This window comes from Danio rerio, chromosome 9 (assembly GCF_052040795.2).
Source record: "Danio rerio strain M-AB ecotype USA chromosome 9, GRCz13ab, whole genome shotgun sequence".
Lineage (NCBI taxonomy): Eukaryota > Metazoa > Chordata > Actinopteri > Cypriniformes > Danionidae > Danio > Danio rerio.
Window position 1 is genome coordinate 23,538,679 of NC_141029.1, and position 27,439 is coordinate 23,566,117.

A 27,439-nucleotide genomic window follows, 5' to 3' on the forward strand; every position below is an offset into this window, starting at 1 on the left:
TCCAAAACCCCACAGGGGGACAAATCTAAACTTGTTTTTATTAAAACAAATATAAATATGCATATATTAAAAGTACTGCTAATAATAATAACATTATACAAATGCAAATTGTCATAAATAAACTGAAAAAGCCCCACAACATGAAGAAGGCATGAAGGCAGTGGTTTTTATATTAATGTAGAAAATGATCATTTTAACATTAACGTAACATTTACATAACATTTTAATATTCAAATTTTGTTTCATATGTAAAGATATTTGTGTATTGCTGTACACCCTGTGTGTATTAACCTGCATAGGCGCATAACTAACACGATCTGCACTGAACTTTAGACCTGCTTTTAGTTGGTCAGTGGCATGTTTCAGTTCCTTAAAATAGCATGTGCTTTAACACACCTTCTTTTTAGACCGGAACACCTGTGAGCTCACAAAGTGGCGTAAATGTATTTGCTATTTAAACAACTGTGGCACAAAACGTTAAAATTAAGGTTGCACTGGTCTGAAAATAGCAACAAATCATGCCAAACATGTCTTCCGCCTTATTGCACCAGGAGTATGATAGGGCCCTTAGTGTGTTAGAATGCTATGGGGTTTTGCAGATGTAACTTCATATTATTTAAAATATTATTCTAAACTGTTTTACCTTTTGTTTCAAACAGAAAGACATCATTCCAATTAATAATTCCTAACAGTGTCAACATGAATGCAGTAGTAACATGTTTGATGTTTATTTTTCAAAAGCTTCCTATTGGACATGTGCACACTGCAACAATATACTGTAGAGTTTTCCCCCAAAGTTTTGTTGATTCGGCTGATTTTAAATAAGTGGTTTGAACAAGCAGCAAAACACATTTTTTGAGTGTTTCGCAGGAGACAACAAGCACAATAATCTTTTTCATGCACTTCTTATATTTATCAAGCAGTATCAAGAAAGTATCAGTTTGTTCCATGCTTCATATGCCATTAATTAATTTGGACTAGTCCACTATCCTGATTGCAAACAGATTATTAGGGTTAATGAAAAGCATGCAGCTAGTTCAGTAAACATTGTCCAACTTCCCAACAAAAAAGTTCCAAGCTGTCCATTCATAATGACTTTATGGTGGCTTTCACAGGCTTAACTTGTAAATAAGATCTTGCTGACATGACTTGAACGCATCATCTTTTTCACATTGCTTTGTTTATTTTTCCAGTAAGATGTTATGCTTCTGTTTGAGCAGATTGCAAGAAAAGAAGCATCTCTGGAATGGCATTTTTCCACAGAGATAGAAAAGAAAAGGCATCTCAGAAAACGAAAATTGTTCAAACTCAACATCCTCTTTCTGGTTATGGGATTAATGATTTTTTTGATTCTATTATGTCAGCTGTTAGTGAGAGAGAAGGGGATGGATGGAGAGAGACAGCTTACGCAGACAGAGATACTGTATGTCGCTATCGTTCATTTTTAAATTCCTGGTTAAGACAGCAAATGTGGTCAAGATGCACTGTAATAGCACTGTTATGCAGGACAAAAACTGCATAATGTTATTAAAATCTAGATGAAGCAGGAAATTACAAACGGAAAGAGCCCAGAAGCCTCCCACAATAAATGCTTTGTGTTGTTTAAAAAGGACACAGCAAGAGTCCTCAGTAAGGGAAATCGTATGTACACTTATGTAAATTCATTGTACATCAACTCCTCCGTTGATCCTATTCTTCCTAGTGTATAAATTTGGTAATAACATTAGCTGTTTTTTTCACATGAGATGAAACATACTAAGAAATGTGAAATGCCTCTGGCTTGTAATGTGGGACAAGAGCCTCCCATCTATTCACAATCACTGTACTGAAGGGTAAGGACAGTACAAGGTTTTGCCAACTTCCATTCAACAAATTCCATGAATTCCTCATCGTCTTTATCTGAAATGTTAAAGATTTTAGAAAAAAATGCTTATTTACATTTATTTTAGCAGGAATGCACATGTCCTTAACCTTAAAACTTTGCGCGTGCCCTGAAATTGTATAGACTAATTTGATTTTGCTTTTTATTTGGTATGTCTGTTCATTATGGATTTATATAATAGCCGTCAATGCAATACAAAACACTGGCTTTTGCATTAAAATTGCCAAAGAGCGTATTAGAGTAGTATAATTTGAAAAGGCATGCTTCATATCTAATTAATTTGTGTCAACGCGGTTTATTTTAAAGAATATTTATCTTAATTTAAATACTTAGGAGAAATGCATCACGAGGTAAATTCATTAGTTGAACCCATATTAAGTCAATGGAGTAATAGTACTCTCTTAGTCGGTGCAATGTTTTTTGTTCAGACAGTGAAATTAATTAGCAGTTTCAGAAACTCTAAATGTCTTTTCTGGTTCATTGAGCCAATCAGCCCAGGCCTTGCTTAATGGAAGAGTTATCTATGAATTGGAATGTCAACTAAGCGCCTTTATTGCACAATAGAGGGTATTAATTGATTTTAATTCAGTTCATAGCTTAAGTTTTAACTAAGAACTGTATATTGGTACATACTGTAAAGCGGCACATTTCAGATCTTTCAGCTATATCAAGTAATTTTTTTCTGCCAAGCAAAACCTGTCTCTTCACTTGGGTATTTTTATTTAGGGGGCTTATAAACAAACAAAATGTTTCTGTAAAAGATGGACATCACTTTTATTTCTGGTGTTTTGTATGATTGTTAAAAAAACTGCACATGAACACACCAAACAGACAAAAGCCAACTGAAGTCATAGTGTGTGTTCTGCGCCTGTGTGTGCAGACAGGTCTTTCCACACCTGTGGGTGGCATTTTGTGTTTTCTCGTTCACAACAGGAATGTTAAATCGTAAACAAAGCAGCGTTCAGTACCATTATCACAATAATTGTCACCACAGAGAGATTCGCTTCTGCAAATATGTCTTATAGTCTAATATTATGAATCGTTTGCAAAAAATTCTGAAACTTTAATTATTTACTTGTATGTCCCTACACCACGACACACTTGCGCTGAATTGTTGTTGAACGACCAATCAGAGTGCTTTCTTCACCTAACAGCCGATGCTGATCCAACATGCTGAACCAGGCCAACAAGCTCAGATGTTACTCTGATGATAGGCAACTTGTGGTACACACCAAACCAAATAGCTGGACCAACACTGACCGACAGAACAATGAAGCCCAAAGACTGACTGTTGGTGTGGTGTGTCCCGGCCCTTAGTTGTTGCAAAGATTTTTGTTCAGACAGTGAAATTAATTAGCAGTTTCAGAAACTCTAAATGTCTTTTCTGTTCCATTGAGCCAATCAGCCCAGGCCTTGCTTAATGGAAGAGTTATCTATGAATTGGAATGTCAACTAAGCGTCTTTATTGCACAATAAAGGGTATTAATTGATTTTAATTGAGTTCATAGCTTAAGTTTTAACTAAGAACTGTATATTTGTATATACTGTAAAGCGGCACATTTCAGATCTTTCAGCTATATCAAGTTAAATTTTCTGCCAAGCAAAACCTGCCTCTTCATTTGGGTAGTATTATTTAGGGGGCTTATAAGCAACAAATTTCAGTTTTCTGTAAAAGATGGATATCACTTTAATTTCATTAAATTGTTTTGTATGATGTTTGTTTTATATGCTATAGATATCACGTATGCAGATTGATATCAAAAAGATTTTTATTTCTCTTTTACCAATACAAAGACCTCTGCAGGTTAGCTAATTAGTCCATTGATATCACCACCCATTCAAACATTATTGATACCATGTGCATGAATGGCAACATTGATGCAACATTGGAAACCAGCTTTGGCTAATGTAAAGATGTGTTATAGGTCAGGGTTTCATAGCAGCTTTTACGTTTAGATCTAAACTGAAATGAAAGGCTTACGTATTAGAGTCAACACTTTTATTAGTTAACAAGTGACTGTTTGGTGAATCTTCTAATAGCAGCTGATCACGTTTTATCGGTAGTTTCTCCCCCATTAGCTGACAACAAAGCAGGAAAGATAGATGTGTGATTTTGATTAAACGGATAGTAAATCAAAAATGAAAATTTGCTGTTTGTTTACTGACCCCAGGGCCTACAGATGAATTCAGCTAAAAATCTTCTTGAATGTTCTGCTGAAGATAAAATGAACCTACATATTGAATAGCCTGAGGGTGAGTAAATTAACAGATTGTTTTTTATTTTGTGTAAACTTACCTGTTGAAAAGCTTTTGCTAAGGTGAAGTTTGAAAAATGTTTTCAGGGTTTTTACCTTTAATGGACAGAACAGTGGAGATTGCAGACAGGAAAGAGAGGGAACCAAAAATAGGGAAATGATCAGCAAAGGAGCTCGAGCTGGGAATCAAACTTGTATCACGTCTAAATGTGTTTAAAGTCTCTATGAGCTGGAAGCTGCGATTGTTGTTTTTTTCGTATTGTGATGCAGTTTATAGAGAAACGGATTATTAAATGAGAAAACAGTGGGTGTGGCTTGTTTTTTCTACTTAGAGCTGAGTGGATGTATTAAAGTAGGTGTTTCATACAGAAAGATGGGGAAAAGGGTTTGGGGAAATTTATTACAACCTAACAGACTCATCCTTTTCGACATTTCTGCTTGTTGTCAAAGCTGACAGTTGGAGGGGAAAGAGTTAAATATGTTAGCCATGCCCAATCCCTAAGATAGACGTAATCTGAAAATTTAACTAAAACAAACAAACAAAAAAAAAAACAAAACAGAAAGTGCATTTTCAGATTTTAATTAAAGACGAGAAGTGCAATTTTTTGTAATGACATGCACAGATGAATTGTGAACAAAATCATATGTTTATGATTTCTTGGAGACTTTAAATGTTAAATAATGACATGTTGAATAATGTTCTTAAATGTAAGGATTTTTTTTTCCAGAAAATCATAATTTCTAAAAACTAAATTGTTTTGCAAACAGGTAAATATTCTTAAGCTGTTTTAAAAAGTAGATGCATGAACGCGTATTTTGTCATCAAGTATCTAAATGTAACATTGGCTACGTTTCCATCCACCTATTTTTATGTGCATTTTGGATATATTCATAAAAAACACGGTTGATGGAACTGCCAAAGTGCACATAAATTTTGAAAATGTACATAAAAAACATATGCACATAACTCAGTAGGATAAACTTTTCATTTGATAAGAAAAGATGCGCATAATATGAGATGGAAACACATTTTCCAAAACAATTCCAGTATGTGCAGTAAAAAAGGTCATGTGAATTTGTATAAGAGATCATGTGATGACAAAATTGTGTCTAAAATGTTGTTTTGGTTATTCTAAAACTTTGAACCATTTCAGTATTAGTGTTATTTACTTTTCGGCTTAGTCCCTTTATTAATCTGGGGTTGCCACAGCGGAATGAACTGCCAACTTATCCAGCAAATGTTTTACGCAGCGGATGCCACTCGGACACTCATTCACACTCATACACTACGGACAATTTAGCCTACTCAATTCATCTGTACCGCATGTCTTTGGACTGTGGCGGAGCACCCGGAGGAAACCCACACGAACGCAGGAAGAACATGCAGACTCCACACAGAAAATCTAACTGACCCAGCCAAGGCCCGAACCAGCGACCTTTTTGCTGTGAGACAACAGCACTACCTACTTCGCTACTGCATCCCCCCAGTATTAGTGTTATTATATTATTAGTTACCTCCAGAATCTAGAGCGTCTCATTAGACTCATTAGATGGAAACGCTGCTTTATTCGTATGTCTTTTATGCGATAATTCAGTTTTGCGCATAAAGTTAATTTGCATTTTTGGATGGAAACGTAGCTATTGACAGATTTGCTTGTTATCATTTTTTTTTTACTTTTCTTTAAAGATTCTTTTCTGGCATCAATGGTTCCTTGAACATTTTCATTCAACAAAAGGGTTCTTTATAGTGGAAAATTATTTTGAAAATATTTAGGTTTATTAAAAAGTTCCTAACACTATATGGAAAAATTTTTCTTTGAAGAAACTTTAACTAAATGATTCTTTGGGAAACCAAAAAGAGAACTTCCATACTTTAATATCACATTAACTATCAAGTTCTATGTCCTTTTACATTAACCAGTTCAACTAATAACATCCTGCCAACAGGACTCTGGATCTGTTTAATTAAATATTAATACACCTTCTACCAGTGAGTAGCTGTTTTCAGAATCATATCAGACGCTAAAAACTGAAGAAGATACCAAACTTGTTTACACCACATAACTTGTGCTGGTATTTTGATTTGAATTCATCACACAATGTGCCTAACAAACGCCCGCTCTCAACGAATGACATTTTCCAATACTTTCCAGAGCGCAGCTTTAGACAGTCAATCTGATACGTCCTTAAAGGATGAAAGCAGTGAGAGTACAGATGAATCGGCTTAATTAAGTCTCATGCTATCTCTGAGCACAGTACAGTTAACCCTTATGGCGATATTGATGAGCAAGGTCTATTATTGACTATTGATCGGATGTTATTCCAATCAGGGGGTAATTACGACCCTAAATCCTGCATGGGGGGGATCAATGATCTGGGTTTCAATGCATCAAACATCACTGGTTTAAGTCCCTGCAGTAGGGGTGACAGATGTCCTATCCGCTCTAAGTAATCAAATTGATTGTTTCGCTTACATACAGAGAGACAACAAGAGACAAAGGTGAATGTATCCAGACTCAGTGAGCAGACAGAATAAGCTGTCAGACTTAATCCTATAAACCTGGTCTCCAGACACAGTGTATCAGAGCCTGCACCTGGGGAACTGGGTAATAGACAACCAGTCAATAAATACGCTTGAGGTTAATCACACTTTGGATGTGTGAGTAGCTCTTGAAAACCTTTAAAATGTTTAGATTACATTGATATTTATCTGCTGAAACACTAGAAGAGTAAGAACAACTCATCACAGTAAATATATCTGAAACACCTTACCGTTACCTGCTTTATTTCATATTCTCATGTGGTTGGTGCAGAAAGAGGTAGATGTTGAACAGCTGCTAGAAAAAAATGTAAATGCTAAAAGGCAAAGATAAAGATAGGGCTGAAAACGGTGTAATGGATTGAATATGGCACATACAGTATGTTCATGCAAGAGAGGGAGGGTGAAAGAGGGAACGAGGAGGGGTGCAGATTTGAAAGAGGTCTGACAGAGGCGCCCCATCAGCAGCCCCAGGTGTCAGTTGGTGAAAAGGCGAAGATTCAAATTAGAAAAATTAATAACAGTGTGCTAGATGGGGAAGGGGAAAAAACACATATTTTGGAATACAGCTGTGACAAGACCAGAGGAATTAGTCCAATTTAAAGTGGTAATTGCTCTGCTAATTCCTCTGCTAATTTCTTCTTCAATTTAACTAAGGATGATAGCATAAAAGCTGGAGAGTCAAGTTTAACCCTTTCAGAGAGACCTCTCTCTCTCTCTCTCTCTCTCTCTCTCTCTCTCACACACACACACACACACACACATTTGTACTCCATGTAAATCCTTGAAATCTATTTTCTGATCCTTAATCCTCATTATTATTCTTCCTTGTCCTCCTTTTAACCCACATTTTGCTTATTAAATCTGGAGCAAATTTAATATTATTTAAAAAAGAGGAAATAATGTGCGTATAAAACCCAGGAGAGGAAACAAACATACAAAGCAAACAGTTTCTGCAGTGAGGGACAACAGTCTTTTGTCAGTATGTCTTTTCTGAATATCTCAATTTTCTGCTCTGAATTGAATAACCTAATAATTTGTTGCTCGAACGGTGTAATCTTGAGTTTGTGTTTAATGTGTAAGAGTGTAAAGTTTCAATGGATTTTCTCCATGACCTTTTGACATTGTAGTGTATGTTTCTTTTTGGTGGTAATTGATTTTCTGTGTGTGTTATTATTGGCGTAACTTCATGTCTGAAATGTCTTCTTTTGCATTTATTCAGACTCTAAACCTAGAGGTACTTTGTGGTTAGGTTGACCTTATTGTGAAGTTTGCATCCTATGATGACTGATGGCTTTCTGATCGGCCTTAGAAAAGCGAATGAATTGCTCTCAGAGTCTGATATTGAATTTGTTTCTCATCAAGTGCTTGTGTTGCTAGCGATTGACAAGGAAACAATTACTATTACTACAATAGGCTGCTGTGGCTTTTCTTTACAAAAACTTCAAATTTGATTAGCAGAAGCGCTGTCAGTTTGATTTCACATTCATCTTCATTTTATTTTCAAATACTTAGTCTTTGAAATGAAATCTTTGAATGATTATTTCATGATAAAAGGCATTAAACAATCCCAAAGTCAGAATAAAACATGTACAGTATAGCACGTTCTTCTATATGTCAATCCTGTTTAATCTGTTGCTGTCAGAGATTGAGATAAGTGTTCGCGAGACCAGAGGAAATGACTCTTGACATGGTTCTGTGTGAGTTCAGCCAGTCTCTTTAATTCCCATCTGTCATGGTTAGTTTCACAGTTGTCATCTGTTTTGCTGCTGCCCGGCGGTCTCAATGTAACCTTTAACCTGAATGCATTCTAGCTAAATCACATTAGCAGCCCCAGTGTTCTTTAGCTTCCCTTTGAACCAGCTGAGTAAGACATCTGTCCTGTTGTGTTGGAGCTCGACGGCCTCGCTTGTTTCCTCGTGCTCCCTGTCTTATCAGATTTTATGCTTATTAGGTGTCAGCGCCAGGGCCCCGGAGCTAATGGCCAAAGTTCAGCTCCATCTGAAAAAGCGAACTAAGATTTGGGTTGTCGCATTTCAAATGAGAGCGATTTGTTCATCCCCATCAGCGTGACACGGCCTTTCTCTTCGACTTTATCAGTTACAAATGTCAGCGAGGAAACAACGGTCCTGATTCCTGCATGGCTAATTGTCGGGCCTTAATTAGCCTTGCAGAACAAGGTGTGCAGCTCGTTGAAGAGCTTCCATTCAGGGAGCTTTCAGAGCCCGTGATGCAGCGAGTGCCTAACAGCAGATGCAAATCTAAAGAACATGCTATTCCTATTCAGGTGCATCTCTCAGAGGAGTGAGGGGGGTCGTGGGTAATGGGATAGTGAAATGGGGGGAGGGACAAGAGTGTGTAAGTGTTATGAGGGGAAAAATAATAATAACATGTCCTCAAACACAAATTTTTGTCACATTGTGTTGCTGTCTTAAATCAAGGTTGTTGAGGACCTATTCAAAGCCTTTGTGCTCATGGATCCATTAATGGTATGGGTTATTTTTATGGATGTGTGCATTTACGGCATCGGATCAAGTGCTCACCTCTGTCACTGGTGTGATTTCAGGGCCTAACACTAACATTTTGTCAGTGGCCAGTGACTTGAGAAAACCAGCCAAAAATAATCTACATTCATTACATTACACTGTTAAAAATTGTCCCGTTAAAAAACAGTAAAATACTGGCAGCTGCAGTTGCCAGCAATGTACTGTTATTTTACAGTATGTTGCTGTAAAAATACATGGACTACATTGATTTACACAATACTCAAGGGAACTCATTTTGTTCACTGAAAGCAACTGCCTCAAATTGGCCAACTGCTGAATGAGTTTATGAAGTAATGTGCTATACATGCTTAGAAGTATACTTATAACGATAACTTATTTTAGTTAATTAGAAAAGTTCGGTTTAACTCTAATGACTTACATTTCACAACAGCACACATGCATGTAAATCTGGAACTACCAGAGAGATTCTGAATGCATCAGCAACTAAACAGCCGCTATCTTTAAATAGAGAAACATGCAGAATAACATCAGCAGTTCATTGTTCATCTTTAACTCATACACTGGCTCTACTCTCCTCCACAACGGTGACACACAGAAGAAATTAGCTTCAAGTTTTACAGTAAAATACTGTTTTTTCCTTTATTTAACAGTAAACTACTGGCAGCTGTGGTTGCCAGCAATCTACTGTTTTTTTACAGTCTATTTCCGTAGTTTAAATTAACAGTAAATTACTGTTAAAATACATTTTACTCTTGTGATTTTACCTCTCACACCTTTAACCCTTTAAACCCCAGAGCATATAATTCAGTTTTAATTGAAGTGTCCACACTACTGAGTGTTCAAGAAACGTAGCAAAGCTGAAGTAAATGAATTAATCAATTGACTAATTAAATGATGATTGAGGATTAACGACGAACAAATGAAGAAATACTGAAGGGAAAAAACAAGAACAGAACATTCAAAACTACAACTTTAGTCACAGCTTTATAATAAAATAACCTGAAGGTCAACAAATGATTAAATCATTTAAATTATCAGCGGATGATTAAACAACTCTACAAACATCATCACCAGCTACACTTATTACTGAAACTTTTATTTTTTTATAACATCTACTAAAGTTCTTGAGAGTAAGGGTAACATTTTACGTCACCATCCTGGAGAACAGAGTTTGCTTTAGTTGGGCTTTTAGCCCTGACATCATTATCAATAATATATTTTGGCTGCTGCAATTGTTAAGAGCTTTGTTTAAAAAACTCATTTGATGTGGCAAGCCAGCCAAAAACCTAAATAATGTCTGGTAATGTTCATGTTGCTATTAAATGGCAGAATCTGTTCTAATTTAATGTAATATTATTTACTGCTCTTATTCAATGTTTATTCTATTGTTTCACAATATATGTGGCAATGATTTCTGGAAGTTTTTAAAAATATCTTGGACAAAAACACCTTGCTCTATGATGTAAGTTGCACTCAATCAGACATCAATAATCAGCATATGAACCTCAACTATGGCGACAAGTAACAAAATTAATAGTTTAACTCACAAACAGGCAACTAAAAGTCTAAACATAAACAAAAGCAGAATAAAACGCAAATAAAGAAAACTGTAAGACCATTATACTACATTTATTCATGCCGCAATGCATGCTGGGAAATTTAATGTTATTATGTTATTATATGATGTTATTAAAACTAAGCATAAAATGTATTGCATGATACACTTCATCCAGATTTATACCTAAACATTTATCAGAACTAATTCCAGACAAGTAGATTAATCTATCTATTGACTTTCCCTCATTATTGCTAGAATAAAAGTGTTTTGTAAACTCAGCTTTTACAGCAGCAGGAAAGTCTAATTAAATAAGTTCAAGGGTGAAGACACCAACTAAACCAGCCCCTCACTCCATTACGGTTACACGAAAAACACCTAAATTTCTGTTGGATCTCAATGTGAATAGTATGGAAGTCAAATTAGTCAGTAATAAGTGTGTCTGCTGTTGTTTGTGGAGTTGTTTAATGATCCTCTGCTGAGACTGAAGGTGTTTTATTTTACTTGATTTTATTTAATGCTGTAACTGACGTCACTGTTTGTGTTTCTTTCCTTCAGGACTTGTGATTATTAACTGCAGGTGTTCATCAGTGTCTAAATTCTCTCATTAATGTTCATTAAAACTGTCAGGTGAACTATATTGGTGATCTAGTTGATGGAATAGTGAACAAGGGCACAAAGTGTGATTTAAACACAGACTTCAAAAACGTCGAATCTGAACTCTGGCTGTTTCTCAATTCCAAGAACGCAGAGAACGGATTTGTGTTCTTGTGGAGACCGGTCTTGCCAAGTGTCCTCGGAAGAACGAACTCTGGAGACCGCGAGGGCAGAGAACGCGTCCTTTGAGAATTGAGATGCTGCGTTCTTCCTGATGGTCACATGACCTTCACGTGTTTTAAATGGTAAATTATTTAAACATTACAGCATTCATACAACGATTTATTGTTTTTCCCCTTTTCAAAATATATACTTTGCATAAAAACATTATAAATATATGTTGCACAACATAAATAAAACAGATTTTAATACGAATTTCAGCAAACAAACACCCTTAATGTGTTTATTCCTTAAGATGTCCATGGTAATGTTTACTGTCACCGTTTCATTTAGGGAAACTCCTGAGGTAAATAATTCATATCTATGAACTTTAATAATAAATCTAAATAAAATGCAGCGCTTCCCACCTTCAGTCGCAATGACTTCTGGGACTTCCAGAGCAAGTTCGGTGCTCAAGTCTGCATCGGTGCGTCCTCGATATCAAGATCACATCCGGGAAGTTTCACGCGTCCTCCGTACTTGCGGTCTTGAGTATTGGAACTGAACTTAGGCAGCTGATGATGACGTTTCACGAGAACACGAGGACGCAAGACCGCTGAAGAACGCATATTGAGAAACAGCCTCTGTTAGCTCACAGTTTTCTTCAGTTGGTTACTTTCTCGAAAACAAAATGTTACCCAGAATGCACTGTTTTAACAGAATATTACTGTTTTAGTGAAAACACATTATTTTACTGTGGAATCTGACCGTTTTTTAACAACAATTTTTTACAGTGTACATTACATTTTATTGATATTATTATTATTATTATTATTATTATTAGTATCAGTAGTAGTAGAAGCAGTTGTAGTAAGATTTGTAGTAGTAGTAGTAGTTGTTTTTGTTGCTGTCATCATATTAGTAGTAGTAGAAGTAGTTGTAGTAATAGTAGTAGTTGTTGTTGTTGTTGTTGTAATCATATTAGTAGTAGTAGAAGTAGTTGTAGTAATAGTAGTAGTAGTTGTTGTTGTTGTCATCATATTAGTAGTAGTAGAAGTAGTTGTAGTAATAGTAGTAGTAGTAGTTGTTGTTGTCATCATATTAGTAGAAGTAGTTGTAGTAATAGTAGTAGTAGTTGTTGTTGTTGTAATCATATTAGTAGTAGTAGAAGTAGTTGTAGTAGTAGTAGTAGTAGTAGTTGTTGTTGTCATCATATTAGTAGAAGTAGTTGTAGTAATAGTAGTAGTAGATGTTGTTGTTGTCATCATATTAGTAGTAGTAGAAGTAGTTGTAGTAATAGTAGTAGTAGTTGATGTTGTTGTAATCATATTAGTAGTAGTAGAAGTAGTTGTAGTAATAGTAGTAGTAGTAGTAGTTGTTGTCATCATATTAGTAGTAGTAGAAGTAGTTGTAGTAATAGTAGTAGTAGTTGTTGTTGTTGTAATCATATTAGTAGTAGAAGTAGTTGTAGTAATAGTAGTAGTAGTTGTTGTTGTTGTCATCATATTAGTAGTAGTAGAAGTAGTTGTAGTAATAGTAGTAGTAGTTGTTGTTGTTGTCATCATATTAGTAGTAGTAGAAGTAGTTGTAGTAATAGTAGTAGTAGTTGTTGTTGTTGTTGTAATCATATTAGTAGTAGTAGAAGTAGTTGTAGTAATAGTAGTTGTTGTTGTTGTTGTAATCATATTAGTAGTAGTAGAAGTAGTTGTAGTAATAGTAGTAGTAGTAGTAGTTGTTGTCATCATATTAGTAGTAGTAGAAGTAGTTGTAGTAATAGTAGTAGTAGTAGTTGTTGTTGTCATCATATTAGTAGAAGTAGTTGTAGTAATAGTAGTAGTAGATGTTGTTGTTGTTGTCATCATATTAGTAGTAGTAGAAGTAGTTGTAGTAATAGTAGTAGTAGTTGAGGTTGTTGTAATCATATTAGTAGTAGTAGAAGTAGTTGTAGTAATAGTAGTAGTAGTAGTTGTTGTTGTCATCATATTAGTAGTAGTAGAAGTAGTTGTAGTAATAGTAGTAGTAGTTGTTGTTGTTGTCATCATATTAGTAGTAGTAGAAGTAGTTGTAGTAATAGTAGTAGTAGTTGTTGTTGTTGTCATCATATTAGTAGTAGTAGAAGTAGTTGTAGTAATAGTAGTAGTTGTTGTTGTTGTTGTAATCATATTAGTAGTAGTAAAAGTAGTTGTAGTAATAGTAGTAGTAGTTGTTGTTGTTGTAATCATATTAGTAGTAGAAGTAGTTGTAGTAATAGTAGTAGTATTAGTTGTTGTTGTCATCATATTAGTAGAAGTAGTTGTAGTAATAGTAGTAGTAGTTGTTGTTGTTGTAATCATATTAGTAGTAGTAGAAGTAGTTGTAGTAATAGTAGTAGTAGTAGTAGTTGTTGTTGTCATCATATTAGTAGTAGTAGAAGTAGTTGTAGTAATAGTAGTAGTAGTTGTTGTTGTTGTCATCATATTAGTAGTAGTAGAAGTAGTTGTAGTAGTAGTAGTAGTAGTTGTTGTTGTTGTCATCATATTAGTAGTAGTAGAAGTAGTTGTAGTAATAGTAGTAGTTGTTGTTGTTGTTGTAATCATATTAGTAGTAGTAAAAGTAGTTGTAGTAATAGTAGTAGTAGTTGTTGTTGTTGTAATCATATTAGTAGTAGAAGTAGTTGTAGTAATAGTAGTAGTATTAGTTGTTGTTGTCATCATATTAGTAGAAGTAGTTGTAGTAATAGTAGTAGTAGTTGTTGTTGTTGTAATCATATTAGTAGTAGTAGAAGTAGTTGTAGTAATAGTAGTAGTAGTAGTAGTTGTTGTTGTCATCATATTAGTAGAAGTAGTTGTAGTAATAGTAGTAGTAGTAGTAGTTGTTGTTGTCATCATATTAGTAGAAGTAGTTGTAGTAATAGTAGTAGTAGTAGTAGTTGTTGTTGTCATCATATTAGTAGAAGTAGTTGTAGTAATAGTAGTAGTAGTAGTTGTTGTTGTTGTCATCATATTAGTAGTAGTAGAAGTAGTTGTAGTAATAGTAGTAGTAGTTGATGTTGTTGTAATATTAGTAGTAGTAGTAGAAGTCATAGTAAAAGTAGTAATTGTAGTAATATTAGTAATAGTAGTAGTAGAAGTCGTAGTTGCAGTAATATTGGTAGTAGTAGTAGTAATTAAAAATTGTATAATTGCAATCTTGTTTATCATTTGCAGATTGTTATTTGTTATATCGTCAGATATTTTTAAAAATTTAACATATTATATATGTTAAAATGTATTTGTACACTTTCAGCTTTAACACATTTTGCATATTACTGTAAGTCTATTGGCAGATCGATTGTCCGACTGTTGTATTATTTATTTGTAATTCATGCTGTCTGCCTGTTCATTATTTGTAGCTTTTTATTGTTATTTATTCTATTTACAGTTTTACTATTTATTGTAACACATCTATTCTAAGTTTATAGATTATCATCTTGTAGAGTATTTATTTTAAAGGGCACATAGGTTACCCCTTTTTCCATATTAAATATTAGTCTTTTGTGTCCCCAGAATGTGTCTGTAAAGTTTCAGCTCAAAACACCCATCAGATTATTTATCATAGCTGTTTAAAGTGTCTGTATTATAGCTGGGGAAAGGTTGTTGCTGTTTTTTTGCACTGGGCCTTTAAGGCTAGTCATCCCCGCCCACTGTTCCCATGTGCCTGTTGGCAACATGCCTCAATCGCTGCCCTCGGCTGCCTCAGGAAGCAGATCTCACATAACGTTTGTGAGAAATACTACAGTAAGAACTTTACCAATCAGTATTTGATGCATTTTTTTGTGGAGTTGTAACAATGAGTTCACACGCAGACACACACACACACACATACATAGTGTAGACACACACACACACACACACACACACACACACAGACAGACAGACACACACAGACAGACAGACAGTGAGAGAGACACGCGGCTGTGCTGATGAAGTGAATCTGAAGTGAATGGCTGTACTTCATTACACACGTGCACACGTTTTAAAACATGTTAAACTTGTAAAACTCACTCTTGATCACGTCTGATGATGATTGATGATCCTAGCAAACTGAACAGACCTTTTATTCCCGGTTGCTTTGCGCTCGTCCTGTCTTGTCGATATGATTTTATGCATTACTACGGAGACATGTCAATCAATATTGGTGGGCCGGGGGACAGCACTCCTACGTAAAGTTGCGGTCGATCTGAAAACCGCTCCAATTGGTCCACCGTTTTTATGTTGTTCAATTTGAAAAAAAAAAAAGGACTGGGTGTGTTTATTTCACCCCAATATGATAGTATATACACTATACTTACACACATGTCTGTCCAAACAGCTAGAAAAGTAGATTTTTCACCATAGGTGCCCTTTAAATGTAAAATCATTATTATTGTTATTATTAAGCACTTTACACACTTTACAGTTCAGTTAATATTAAAGTAATACTTCTTCACTGATTTGTTTAATTGTTTTTATTTTTATTAAATGTAACATCTATTACTGTCTGCTTCTACTATATTAATAACTAATAACTAAGGCACACGAAATCTGCGCACGCAAAGATCTGCAGATTTTTAGCCCATCATTGAGTCTATTTTGTCAACTTGTACAAATGTTTGTAAATGTATATTTATTCAGTTTTTAAATTAATTTCAGTAATAATATTGACTAAATTGAAAATGTTCATATGATTTATTTACAATACAGTTTGTAAAGTAATATTTTCTGTCTCTTAGTAGATATATATGGGACTTGCTTTGTTTACCAAATAAGTAGATCTAATTGGATTTGCATGTTTTTTTTTTCATATATTAAGTTTTTAGTTACGACACTCCCAAAATCGTCTTGCATAAATTTGCAGATTTTTTACAAAATTCTCTGCAAAAACAGCAAAAAATGTCCGCAGATTCTGTCTGGCCCTACTAATTACTATTAACTAATGACTATATAATATGATGTTGTTGTTTGTTGGTGGTGGTATTATTATTATTATTATTATTATTATTATTATTCATTCATTCATTCATTCTCTTTTTGATTTAGTCCCTTTATTAATCTGGGATCGCCACAGTGGAATGACCCTCCAACTTATCCAGCATATATTTTATGCAGCGGATGCCCTTCCAGCTGCAACCCATCTCAGGGAAACATCCATACACACTCATTCACATACATACACTACGGACAATTTAGCTTACCCAATTCACCTCTACCACATGTCTTTGGGCTTGTGGGGGAAACTGGAGCACCCAGAGGAAACCCACACAAACATGGGGAGAACATGCAAACTCTACACAGAAATGCCAACTGACCCAGGCGAGACTCGAACCAACGACCTTCTTGCTGTGAGGCAACAGCACTACCTACTGCACCACTACATCGCCCCTTATTATTATAATCATTATTATCAATATTATCATTATTAAAATTATTTTTTTATTATTGTGTAATTAAATGTGCGATTACATATCTAGAGATTTGTTGGGCTTTTTGACACTTTGAAATGCTTTTGTTTTGTTAATTGTGGAGTTATAAACCCTTCTCTTGATAAAGTTGTCCAGATATTTGATGCGCGTTATGTTTTTAAATGCATGTTATAATTGACTCAAAGTCACAGCACTTGCAGAGATGAGATTCACATTTAGCTGTATTTACTGTGAGCTGAGCTGCTGAAAACATTATCATGAGCTGCTTGTGTAAAGCTCACAGTACATTACTACAGATTATATATTTATATATTTACAATCCAACATGTTCTTGCACGTTATGTTTATAAATTCATTTAAAAAGTTACGGGCCCTTGTGAATAAACTAGATTTTCTTCAGTGCTTAGCTGATTTACAAGTGCAGTCTTCAATGCAGTAGAAATATGCACAGCAATTAATATGATCACTATCAGAAATTGGCTCTTTTATTAGATTAACTCTGTTTTATATCAGACCTCCTACCATAATTCTCCAGTCTTTTGCTCTCTAAAAGTCACTTACAAATATCCTTTCCTTTGAGCTTTCTTTTGATTTGGTTCACATTTGTAAATATACTAATAGACCGCAAAATGTAGTTACCTTTTCATGCATCACTGCAGAGCTGTTGTCATCCCGAAAAATAACATAGGCGGTAGTCGACACACACAATTGTGCGCAAATGCACGCTCTCTGCTCTTCTGCATAGCTGGATGGCAGCTCTATTTGGTGTGGCCTGTGGTGCACAGCAATTTTGTACTGCGTTACAGTCAATACTGATGTCTCCATCTGAAATAAACATTGTCATTATCGGTATTCACAATGGATTAAATTACCTCAAGCTTCTCTATGGCAGAGCTCAGCGCAGCATCTTATTGTGTAGGTAACAATGGCTGAGAGATGTGCGCGCCCAGCGTTTATCACTGCACCGCTGACCTGTAGAATAACTCGGGGTCTCCATTCGAACGTATGGCAGAGTTCGTGCTGCGATTGTGTGCTTGCTGTTCGCAAGTTTGCTCCTTGGGCCTTGAGAAGACAAAGAGCTGCTCAAGCAGTATCTTTAAGATCGATAATACGTAGAGCCATACATTGGCATCCACGAGCTGACGCAGACCTCACCTGTCCAAGCGCATGTCTAACTTTTTCAGCAGATCATGAGAACATAATTCCTCACTTTGGACTCTGGAGGGACCTGTGGTAGCGGGTTGAAGCTGTGGCATTCTCAGCCCATCCTAGACTATATTTGCAGGCACAATGGTGCAGTGGTGCATATTCCACTCAAGGCCGGGGCACCGAACTCATTATGGGGTCACGGCGCTGTATAATGGAAGTTTAGTCAAGGCCACATGACTGAGAGAGTGTGTGGGTTGAAACCGTCAACCTGAGGACACACATAGACACAGCCTTCCACAGCCCTTCGCTCGCTCTTCATGAGGCTGAACCCAAGGACAGACGCCATTCAAACATCGCTCTCAGAATTCACATTCAAACCGCCGGAGCTCTCAATTAGTGTTTAGCTCATGAGAGCCACCTTGAGCTAGCATGAGAGGAGAGGTGGGTTTCAATATGGCCCGGCTGCACAATAAATGGGTGAAAGTGGGGGGTTATGGTGTTCAGGCACAGCAGAGGTGGCCTCGCGTCACGTTCTCCTCCTCATTGTCTTTTTTTGCTTTATGTTCTTTCTCTTTGTTTCCATCTTGGTTCACTCTTTTGTTTTGTAATCGCCATCAACAAGCAGAAAGCTGTCAAAGCGAATCCGTTTTCTTATTTCATTTCAATTTCATGTAAGTTGCGGCTCATCAAAACATTTTTATAAAACTAATTAAATTCATTTATGAAGTTCTGCCGTACCTTCCCAACCATTTTCTGCTTGACCTGGAGCTGTTACAGCTTTTCATCAGTTCTGCAGAACAGACCCCCCCATCAATACAATATATATTTTACCATGTATCATGTTTCATACTATTTTATATATGAGTATATGAGTATAAACATGGGTGCAGTACAAAATCATCCACAAGCTACTTAAAAAGAGCTTCTTTATAGCTGACAAGCAATAGAAGACATTTGCAGGTTTTGTTTCCAGTGGATTTCAGGAGGTATCCACCTCATCCAGCATTTTTTATTTGTTTTTGCTTTTTTTTGCATAGTTAAATTCTGTTGCTGTTATTAGTGTGAGAAACTGCTCTAAACTATTCAATGCATGCACTGTAAAAACGCCAACTTTCAAAAAGTCCTCTGAACAAAGATTAATAAGTTAACTGAATTTAAATATTTTCATTTGAAATGCTGACAAATAATAGTTAGTTTGTTCAACAAATATGGTGCTTCAATGTGAAAAACTTAAAATATTTCGTTGAACTAATACAAAATTCTTAGTTTTGCGTTGATGCGTGCCCTTCTTGTTGGCGCATGCGCCTTATAAGCTTCTGACGCATGCGCAATTTACTTCCATAGCTCACTGCAGGGGGTACCTGTCACGTGCGCGCGACAAAACGAACCATCTTTCTTTCTGCGGAGCTACGTGTCAATCGTTTTCATAATCGATTGTATATAATTGTATACATGTTTTTGTGCGATGTGCTACCCATCTGACTGCCCGATCTATTTTACCAGTGTATTAATGATGTCAGAGACCGTGATAGAGCGGTTAAGAGTAGTGGTGGGCAAAGCGAGGCTTCGTGAAACACTGAAACAGTCGAAGCAAATGTGTCGAAGCTTCGAAACGTTTCGAAACCTTACTCTACAGTGACATTTAGTGGTCATTTTTTATATATATTGCACTGAAACAGCTTCAGCAAAGAACGATTGAACAAATTGAGGGATTAAACCCCACTTTGTGAATGTGGAATCCTTCAAGTAACATAGTACAGTGGTTAAGGTGTCAGACATCCATGCAGGAGTAGTAGATTTCGAAGCCAGTCAGTAGCAGTTGTTTTAAAATGCTTTAATACCAGATGGTAATGCTTTGCTCTTGTATCGTTTTGTTTCAACATTGGTCTGATATCCGAATAAACAATTTGTGAATAAATATGTCTTGTTTTTGTCTTAAAACAGGGTTGTTGCTAGATCAAAAACGGTGGCCTGAAGTTATCAAGAATTATTTATATTATTCATTAAATTTCCCATTTATTGTATTTTATTAATGTCTACCCAAACCCTAAACCCAACCATACTGTAAAAATATTTATTATTGTTTTACAGTGTTACAAAAATGATGCTAAATTGATGGCGTAACTGTAGCTGTATCCTATTTAGGCTACACAAAACAGAAACATGATTAAAATACATAAAACCATGATTTCGAAGTCGGGATTCGAACCCAAAACATCATGCTAAGCATAGAATCAATAAGCAAACCCACAGTGCTCTAAGCCATTTCAGACGAAGATAATTTGGAGAGCTTGGCAGTCAAATTAGGATTCACCAGGTCTCGAAACGTTTCTAAGCTGATCGATGCTTTGAATCGCTTTAGTCACGTGACTAGGTGTTTCGAAACACTTCAGTCACGTGACTTGGGAGCTTCGGATCATGCTTCGGTGCAGTGATTCGAAACACTTGCGCTTCGGGATCTCGACACTGTGTCAAAACATCAGTTTCACGTCAGCCATCCCTAGTTAAGAGCAGGCCAACGACGTTTCTGCTAAATCATAGGTATGTATGTCTTTTTTTGTTGTCATCTAACGTTATATTATTTGATATGTTGGCTTTGATGTGCGCTTGTATCCTAATACGGAACTATTTGTTATAATTTAGCCGTGAGTTACTTGTTTCGTGCACTTGGTTTTGGCTATTTACATCAATAAAAGTTTAGAGTGAATGTATTTGAAACAAATAGCGATTTCAATCGAGTCATTTGCTTTAATAACTCACGATTAATACAATGAGTATCATATAACATACCAGATCAGGTATCCAAGTCAAATATAACATTATGTCCTGTTTATCTAGATTGCTGTCAGCATTGCGCACATCATAACCTTTTTTCCCTTCGAACCAGAGCCAGTGGAACAAACGGTGACGTGTTTAACTGTGTAATTTGTGTGAAAATCGTGTGATTTTCATGTAATTCATTGCTTGATTTGTTAGCTCGACTAAATGTCTATCATATTCAGACCAACTTGCTTTAACAGTCAGCTAGCTTTTATTTACATAAAAAATATAAAGGGCTAAATATATATTTTTCTTTCTTTTTGCTCAAAAGGACTGAAATATTGACAATGACATAATTCAATGCAAGATTTCCTTGAGGAGGTGAGACTTGTTATCATCAGTGAAATTTGACGGTCATTCACCAGCAGATGCAAGAAACCTTTTCTCTTTGCCCAAAAGAAGTTGTTGAGATTTAGCCAGGAAGAAATTAGAGAGAGATAACCTGGACTTTAAGGAAGAGGTAAGTCACTTTATTGCAATTGCTTTGGTTTCATTCAAGATAGTAATGATAATGCTAAAAATAACAAACAACATTATTATTATAGGTAATTCAAAATACATCTGTATTCAGCATTTGAACATTTAAATATTTACATTTACATATATATATATATATATATATATATATATATATATATATATATATATATATATATATATATATATAAATATATATATATATATATATATATATTATGTGTAAAAATTAATATGTATGTTTTTTTTGAATATTGTAGATCTGCACAGAGTTTTCTCAGATCTGTAATGTAGATCTCCTGAGACAGTTAATCGAGTGACTTGATAAATATACAGCACCTCTCCTGAAACTCTACAGAAAAGAAGGGATTCAATGGGTCCAGAGATGGATACAACTTTAAACAAGATGGATGAGCAGGTACTCATTAAGATTTTTTTTTTTCTTATACACCCGTCTGATGTTTTTAACATGTGCAACATATTTTGTCCTGTCAAGAATTTCATGCTCAGGTAATACAGTCTAATAAAACGTAATTGCAACAATTTAATTGTCCAGCCCTTTTGCATTAATTTTAATTGTGTCAAGTTGTGTTTTGATTGTGAGATGGAAGTAAGATAAATAACAGATGTTTCACTTGTTTTGAGTGACCATTTCAAATGAATACATTCAAAGAGGAAAATAGAAAATAATAGCTGTAGTTTTTAACTCAAAGTAATTGTCACATGAAACTAAACATTTTTCTAAATTTGCCAACACAACCATTATCAAATTCCATTGTATGGAAACCACAAAATTCTTTTTTAAAAATAAAGCCATGTGTTTTTTCAACAGCATGAATAAAATACTATGCTCATTTAAATGTACTAAGTACATTTTTACTTACAAAACAATAAGATTGTAAAACACCCTTTGTAAATGACTTTCCTTTAGGTCACTGATATTGTCACCGATCGAGAAAGAGCAGCTCTTGAGGGATTGCCAATTTTTCTTCGTAAAAATTCTGCTTGCTTTCTCAAGATATGTCTGGTAAGTTACCCATTTTCATACCCTATTCTACATTTATTAGTCTGCTTGGTAACACTTTCAATAGCTGCACGCTATAAATAATTTATTTAGTATTAGCGAATAGTTAATTTATTTTCTGTTAAGCATAACTCTACATGAAGTGCTCAATGATTGTATTTTTTTTTGACTTTAATGATTCATTTGTATTACTAATTTAAGTATTGCATTATTTACAAACCAGTTATTTAAGAATAGTTGGTGTTTTTAAGATCATTCAGAATGCTTAAGTACACGATTAATAAACTATTCAAATTAACATTTAAATATCCTAATATTAAGGTATGTAATAATAGTTACTTTGTATGTTAGTATATGCTTTATGAGCTTAACTTCATCCAGTTGTGACCTAATCTAAAGTGAGGACTATTTATGCTTTATAAATCCCTTATGAATGACAATTAAAGGCTCAGTTATATTCTAAACAGGACAATAAACAACTTTCACAATTGAAACTGTATCAAATAAAAGTAAATCTTTGCAATTTTATGTAAAATAAAAGTTTAAAAAATTGCTAAATATTAAAAAGTTGTCAATATATTGTTCAATTATTATATATTATAGACTATTCAAAGTGTTACTGTTTGTATGTACGAAAGTATTACATGTTTTTATTTTCTTTGCATAATAGTAATAACATTAATAAGTAGTAATTAATATTACACATCAATTAATTTTCCCATTACTTAATCTCCTATAAGGACACGGACCCTGAAGACCACAGCACCAGAGATTAAAGGATTGGAATCTTCACTGTGGTGGAAGATGATAATGGCACTTCTGCATCCCTGCAATATGTGATGAACCTCGCTAAAATCTTGGAGGAGGCCATAGTACTTCAGGATATCACACATCTGCCTGCAGCCTTCGCTTACTTGTTCAGCCTCTTGTATAGACTGAATATGGAACACCCAAAAGAACTCAAATATACTTTTTAAGTGATTCAGCATGTTTTATGGAGGTTGGTGGCACATGATCTGCGAGAGTTCAGTTCATTCATTCATTCATTTTCTTTTCGGCTTAGTCCCATTATTAATCTGGGGTCTTCACAGCGCAATGAACTTGTTTTAGGCAGCGTATGCCCTTCCGGCTGCAACCCATCTCTGGAAAACATCCATACACACTCATTCACACATACACTACGGACAATTTTAGCCTACCCAATTCACCTGTGCCACACGTCTTTGGACTGTGGGGGAAACCGGAGAACCCAAAGGAAACCCACGTGAACGCAGGGAGAACATTCAAACTCCACACAGTAACGGCAACTGACCCGTGACCACTTCCTAATGTGCCACTGTTTCAATGTTTTGAGGTCTGTTTTTGGACTTTATGTACTTTGTTGACAAAAGTGCAGTACACTTTAAAGACTGTATGAATGGAGTGGCTTTTAGGGTTTACTCTGATTAGATGATTGTATATTCACCTGGTTTGAGTGTTTAGACACACTAATAGCTTGGTTTTAGTAAGGTTGCCAGTTATTTTATGTTGAGGCAGTGTACAATCTTTTCAAATCTGGAAACATTCAGTACTAGTTGTGTACAAACTAGCCCAATGCTGAACACGGCTAATGTCAAATGCTGATTTTGTATGCAAATGTTTTGGATTGTGATTTGAACACAGTTAAAAATAAAAAAAAGTGAATTGACTATTCTTGTGTATTTAATTTGAATCCTAAAAATTAATAGTAAATGCATAATGAATCAGTTTGTTTTATTTTGTTCAGTAAACTAAAAAAATCTTGTTGGGTAAACATAATCATTTTTGTTCAGTAAACAAAAGATCTTGTTGAATAAACGTGAAAATTTTTGTTCAGCAAACAAAAGATCTTGTTGAGTAAACATGATAATATTTGTTCAGCAAACAAAAATATCTTGTTGGGTGAACATGACATTTTTTGTTCAGCAAACAAAATATCCTGTTGGTTGAACATGATATTTTTTGTTCAGCAAACAAAAATATCCTGTTGGTTGAACATGATATTTTTTGTTCAGCAAACAAAAATATCCTGTTGGTTGAACATGATATTTTTTGTTCAGCAAACAAAAATATCCTGTTGGTTGAACATGATATTTTTTGTTCAGCAAACAAAAATGTCTTGTTGGGTTAACATGATATTTTTTGTACAGCAAACAAAAATGTCTTGTTGAATGAACATGATATTTTTTGTTCAGCAAACAAAAATGTCTTGTTGGGTGAACATGATACTTTTTGTTCAGAGAACTAAAGAATTCAACAAAATATTTTGAGTTCACTGGTCTTCAAACCCTGTTTGTTGAGTTAACTCAAAAAGCTATGTGTGATAGGTTGCCTAATTATTTTAAGTTTACTTAACTTTTTTTTTTTACAGTGTGAGTGTTTACTAAATTGCAAGCAATTTTAGAATTTTTTGTAACACTGACCAAAAGAATTACATCAAAATCACTCTTCTGATTCAGTATGGTAATCTCTGTTGACATAAGGATTTGTTCAAACTGGTCTAGATGTGTTCATGAGCTCAAGTTGGTTTTTATGAACAGTTATAGTGAAGTCATAATAAATACATATATTCTACAACTAACAATTAAAGAATACATTTGGAGGATTGAGGAGCTTGCAGAAATGAATTACTTGTGGTCGCATATTTGTACATGTAACATAATAAACATGATATAATGTGTCAAGGTCCCAGTTGAGTGTCTTATGTTTTGGACTTTTACGTTACTTCCTGTCTGTCAGACAGTATATAGGCTATTTCTCAATATGCGTTCTTCAGCGATCTTGCGTCCTTGTGTAACGTCATCATCAACTGCCAAAGTTCAGTTGCAAAACTCAAGACCGCAAGAACGGAGGACGCGTGAAACTTCCCGGATGTTATCTTGATATCGAGGACGCACCGTTGCAGACTTCCCAGAAAACTCTTAGAAGTCATTGCTACTGGAGGTGGGAAGCGGGGCATTTAATATAGATTTATTATTAAAGTTTAGAGATTTAGCCTTTTTATCAGTCAGGAGTTTCCCTAAATAAAACGGCAAATATAAACATTACCATGAACATCTTAATAAAGGCATAAACACATTAAGCTAAAATGAATATTAAAATCAGCTTTATTTATATTGTGCAACATATATTTTTAAAGTCCTTGTGCATACATATTTTGAAAAGAGAAAAAACTATAAATTTTTGCATGAATGCTGTAATGTTAAAATAATTTTCCATTAAAAATGTGAGAAGGTCATGTGACCATCAGGAAGAACGCAGCATGTCATTTCTCACAGGACTTGTTCTCTGTTCTCCTGGTCTCCTGAGTATGTTCTTCCGAGGTGACCTGGCAAGATCGGTCTCTACAAAAACGCATGTCTGTTTTCTTGGAATTTAGAAACAGCCATAGTCTATTTTAGATTCATTCTTCCCAGGTGTGCCGTGTCATCTTATTAGCCATTATGTCATTCCAGTACATTTTAAACTATGGGTGAAATACTTCATAATGTAATAGACTTTAGATTACTAAGCATGTCTATGTTTAAAGCTCTTTCAGTTTTATTAAGTTTTGTTCCTCCAGACAATGTTGTCTTTGCATTTTCTGCAATACTTTAACACTGTGTTCTAACAACACACTACAAACAGTTTGCCTGTCCACAACATTTAATTACCACAGACGTTAAAGAGAGTAGAATAATCCACTGCACTCTTCACCAAATGGACAGATTTATAATGTAATGAAGAAATACCTCTTTTATGTTGTCAAAGTATTTGGCGAGTGGCTGATTTTGGTTTGCATTTATAGTTCAACTGTTCATTTTTAAGTTATTTTATTTTCAAAGTCTGAGGTAAATGATCTGGTAGCACTTTTAGTATAGCAATAAATGTATTGTAAAACAGTATTTGAATGGGTAGTTAACCTAAAAATGAAAGTTTACTCACCCTCAAGTGGTTACAAACATAGCTTCCTTCTGTCAAACTCTAAGTTTTGAAGAAAGTTGAAAACCTGTAGTAATTGATTTCTGTAGTAGGAAAAATACTATGGACGTCAGTGGTTACAGGTTTCCAGATTTATTTAAAATATCTTCTTTTGTGTTCAGCAAAAAAAAAAGTAGCTCCTAAAGGCAAAGGTTTGGAACAAGTAAAGGATGAGTGACAAAACAATGACGATATTTTCAGATTTAGGTGAACAGAGAGTAAAGCACATTATCAGCACTTGAGGTGATCATTGTCATAATAGTTTAAGCTGTTGTTCAACTGCGACATTGCAGAAATAGAAACCTTCAATTTTAAAACAGAAACTTCACACATCACTGATGCGGATAGTTAGAACTCCCTTTAACATAGAAATGATACTGCTAGTCTGCTACTACTACTAATAATAATGATTCTAAGAACTTTTAATATTCAATAAATAAACTTGGGGCGTGAAGGCAACTCATTGTACAACATTTCACAGCTGGACATACCCTAGTGTTTCAGTCCTCGTTTGTGAGTCTTTGTACACTGATGTGGTTTTTCTATTGATAAGGTTGTTTGTTTGTTTGTTTACCCTGGATTCTCTGTATGCTTCTTCTTTGTATTCTGCTTTATTCCACTTCATTGCATTTGGATCATCTTGTCCCTTAATTACCTCCCTCTATTGTAACATAATGCCTTGATATACCAAACTAAAGTTTTGTACTACTTTAATCAGACTTAAATATGAAGTTAAAATATCTTAAACGTTAAAAGCATTAGTTTCAAGTTATAGAACCAAAGAGAGGCTTTCAAATGTTTATAAATGCCACATCTGTCTAGAGTCTGCAGGCCTTCATAGACCCACTGTAGGAAGTTGGGGAAGGTTTCATTTTAAAAACTATGGTTACAAGCTGTTCAAACACAATCTCATGGCAATTTGTAATTTTTTTATCTAGTGGCTAATTGGGTTGACAGTTGGGTTTAGGGGTGGGGTTGGGTGCCACACCTCCTTTTTAAAATTGTACAATTTATGACTGAACAAATTAGCCACTAAACTGACATTTCCTCGGGAGATAAGGCTGGCTGTTCACACACT

General features: G+C 35.0%; 2 protein-coding genes across 6 annotated transcripts in view; both read left to right on the forward strand.

The window, feature by feature from the left end:
• The window catches only part of arhgef7a (Rho guanine nucleotide exchange factor 7a), a 180,189-nt gene that overhangs the window by 109,969 nt on the left and 42,781 nt on the right, over positions 1-27,439 (forward strand). The window lies entirely within an intron of this gene.
• On the forward strand, positions 8,355-15,738 carry LOC148679657 (uncharacterized). Its single transcript, XM_088651110.1, has 3 exons — positions 8,355-8,376; positions 12,417-13,687; positions 14,388-15,738. Exons 1-3 carry the CDS (start codon positions 8,355-8,357, stop codon positions 14,388-14,390), a joined length of 1,296 nt encoding a protein of 431 aa, XP_088507236.1. The 3' UTR covers positions 14,391-15,738.

What these genes read in the sequence shown, in the direction of transcription:
- LOC148679657 (XM_088651110.1), top strand. Translation starts at nt 8,355, where the DNA reads ATGACTCTTGACATGGTTCTGT. An exon ending in GACTCTTGACATGGTTCTGT is followed by an intron (nt 8,377 to 12,416) that starts GTGAGTTCAGCC and finishes TCATCATATTAG; the next exon opens with TAGTAGTAGAAGTAGTTGTA.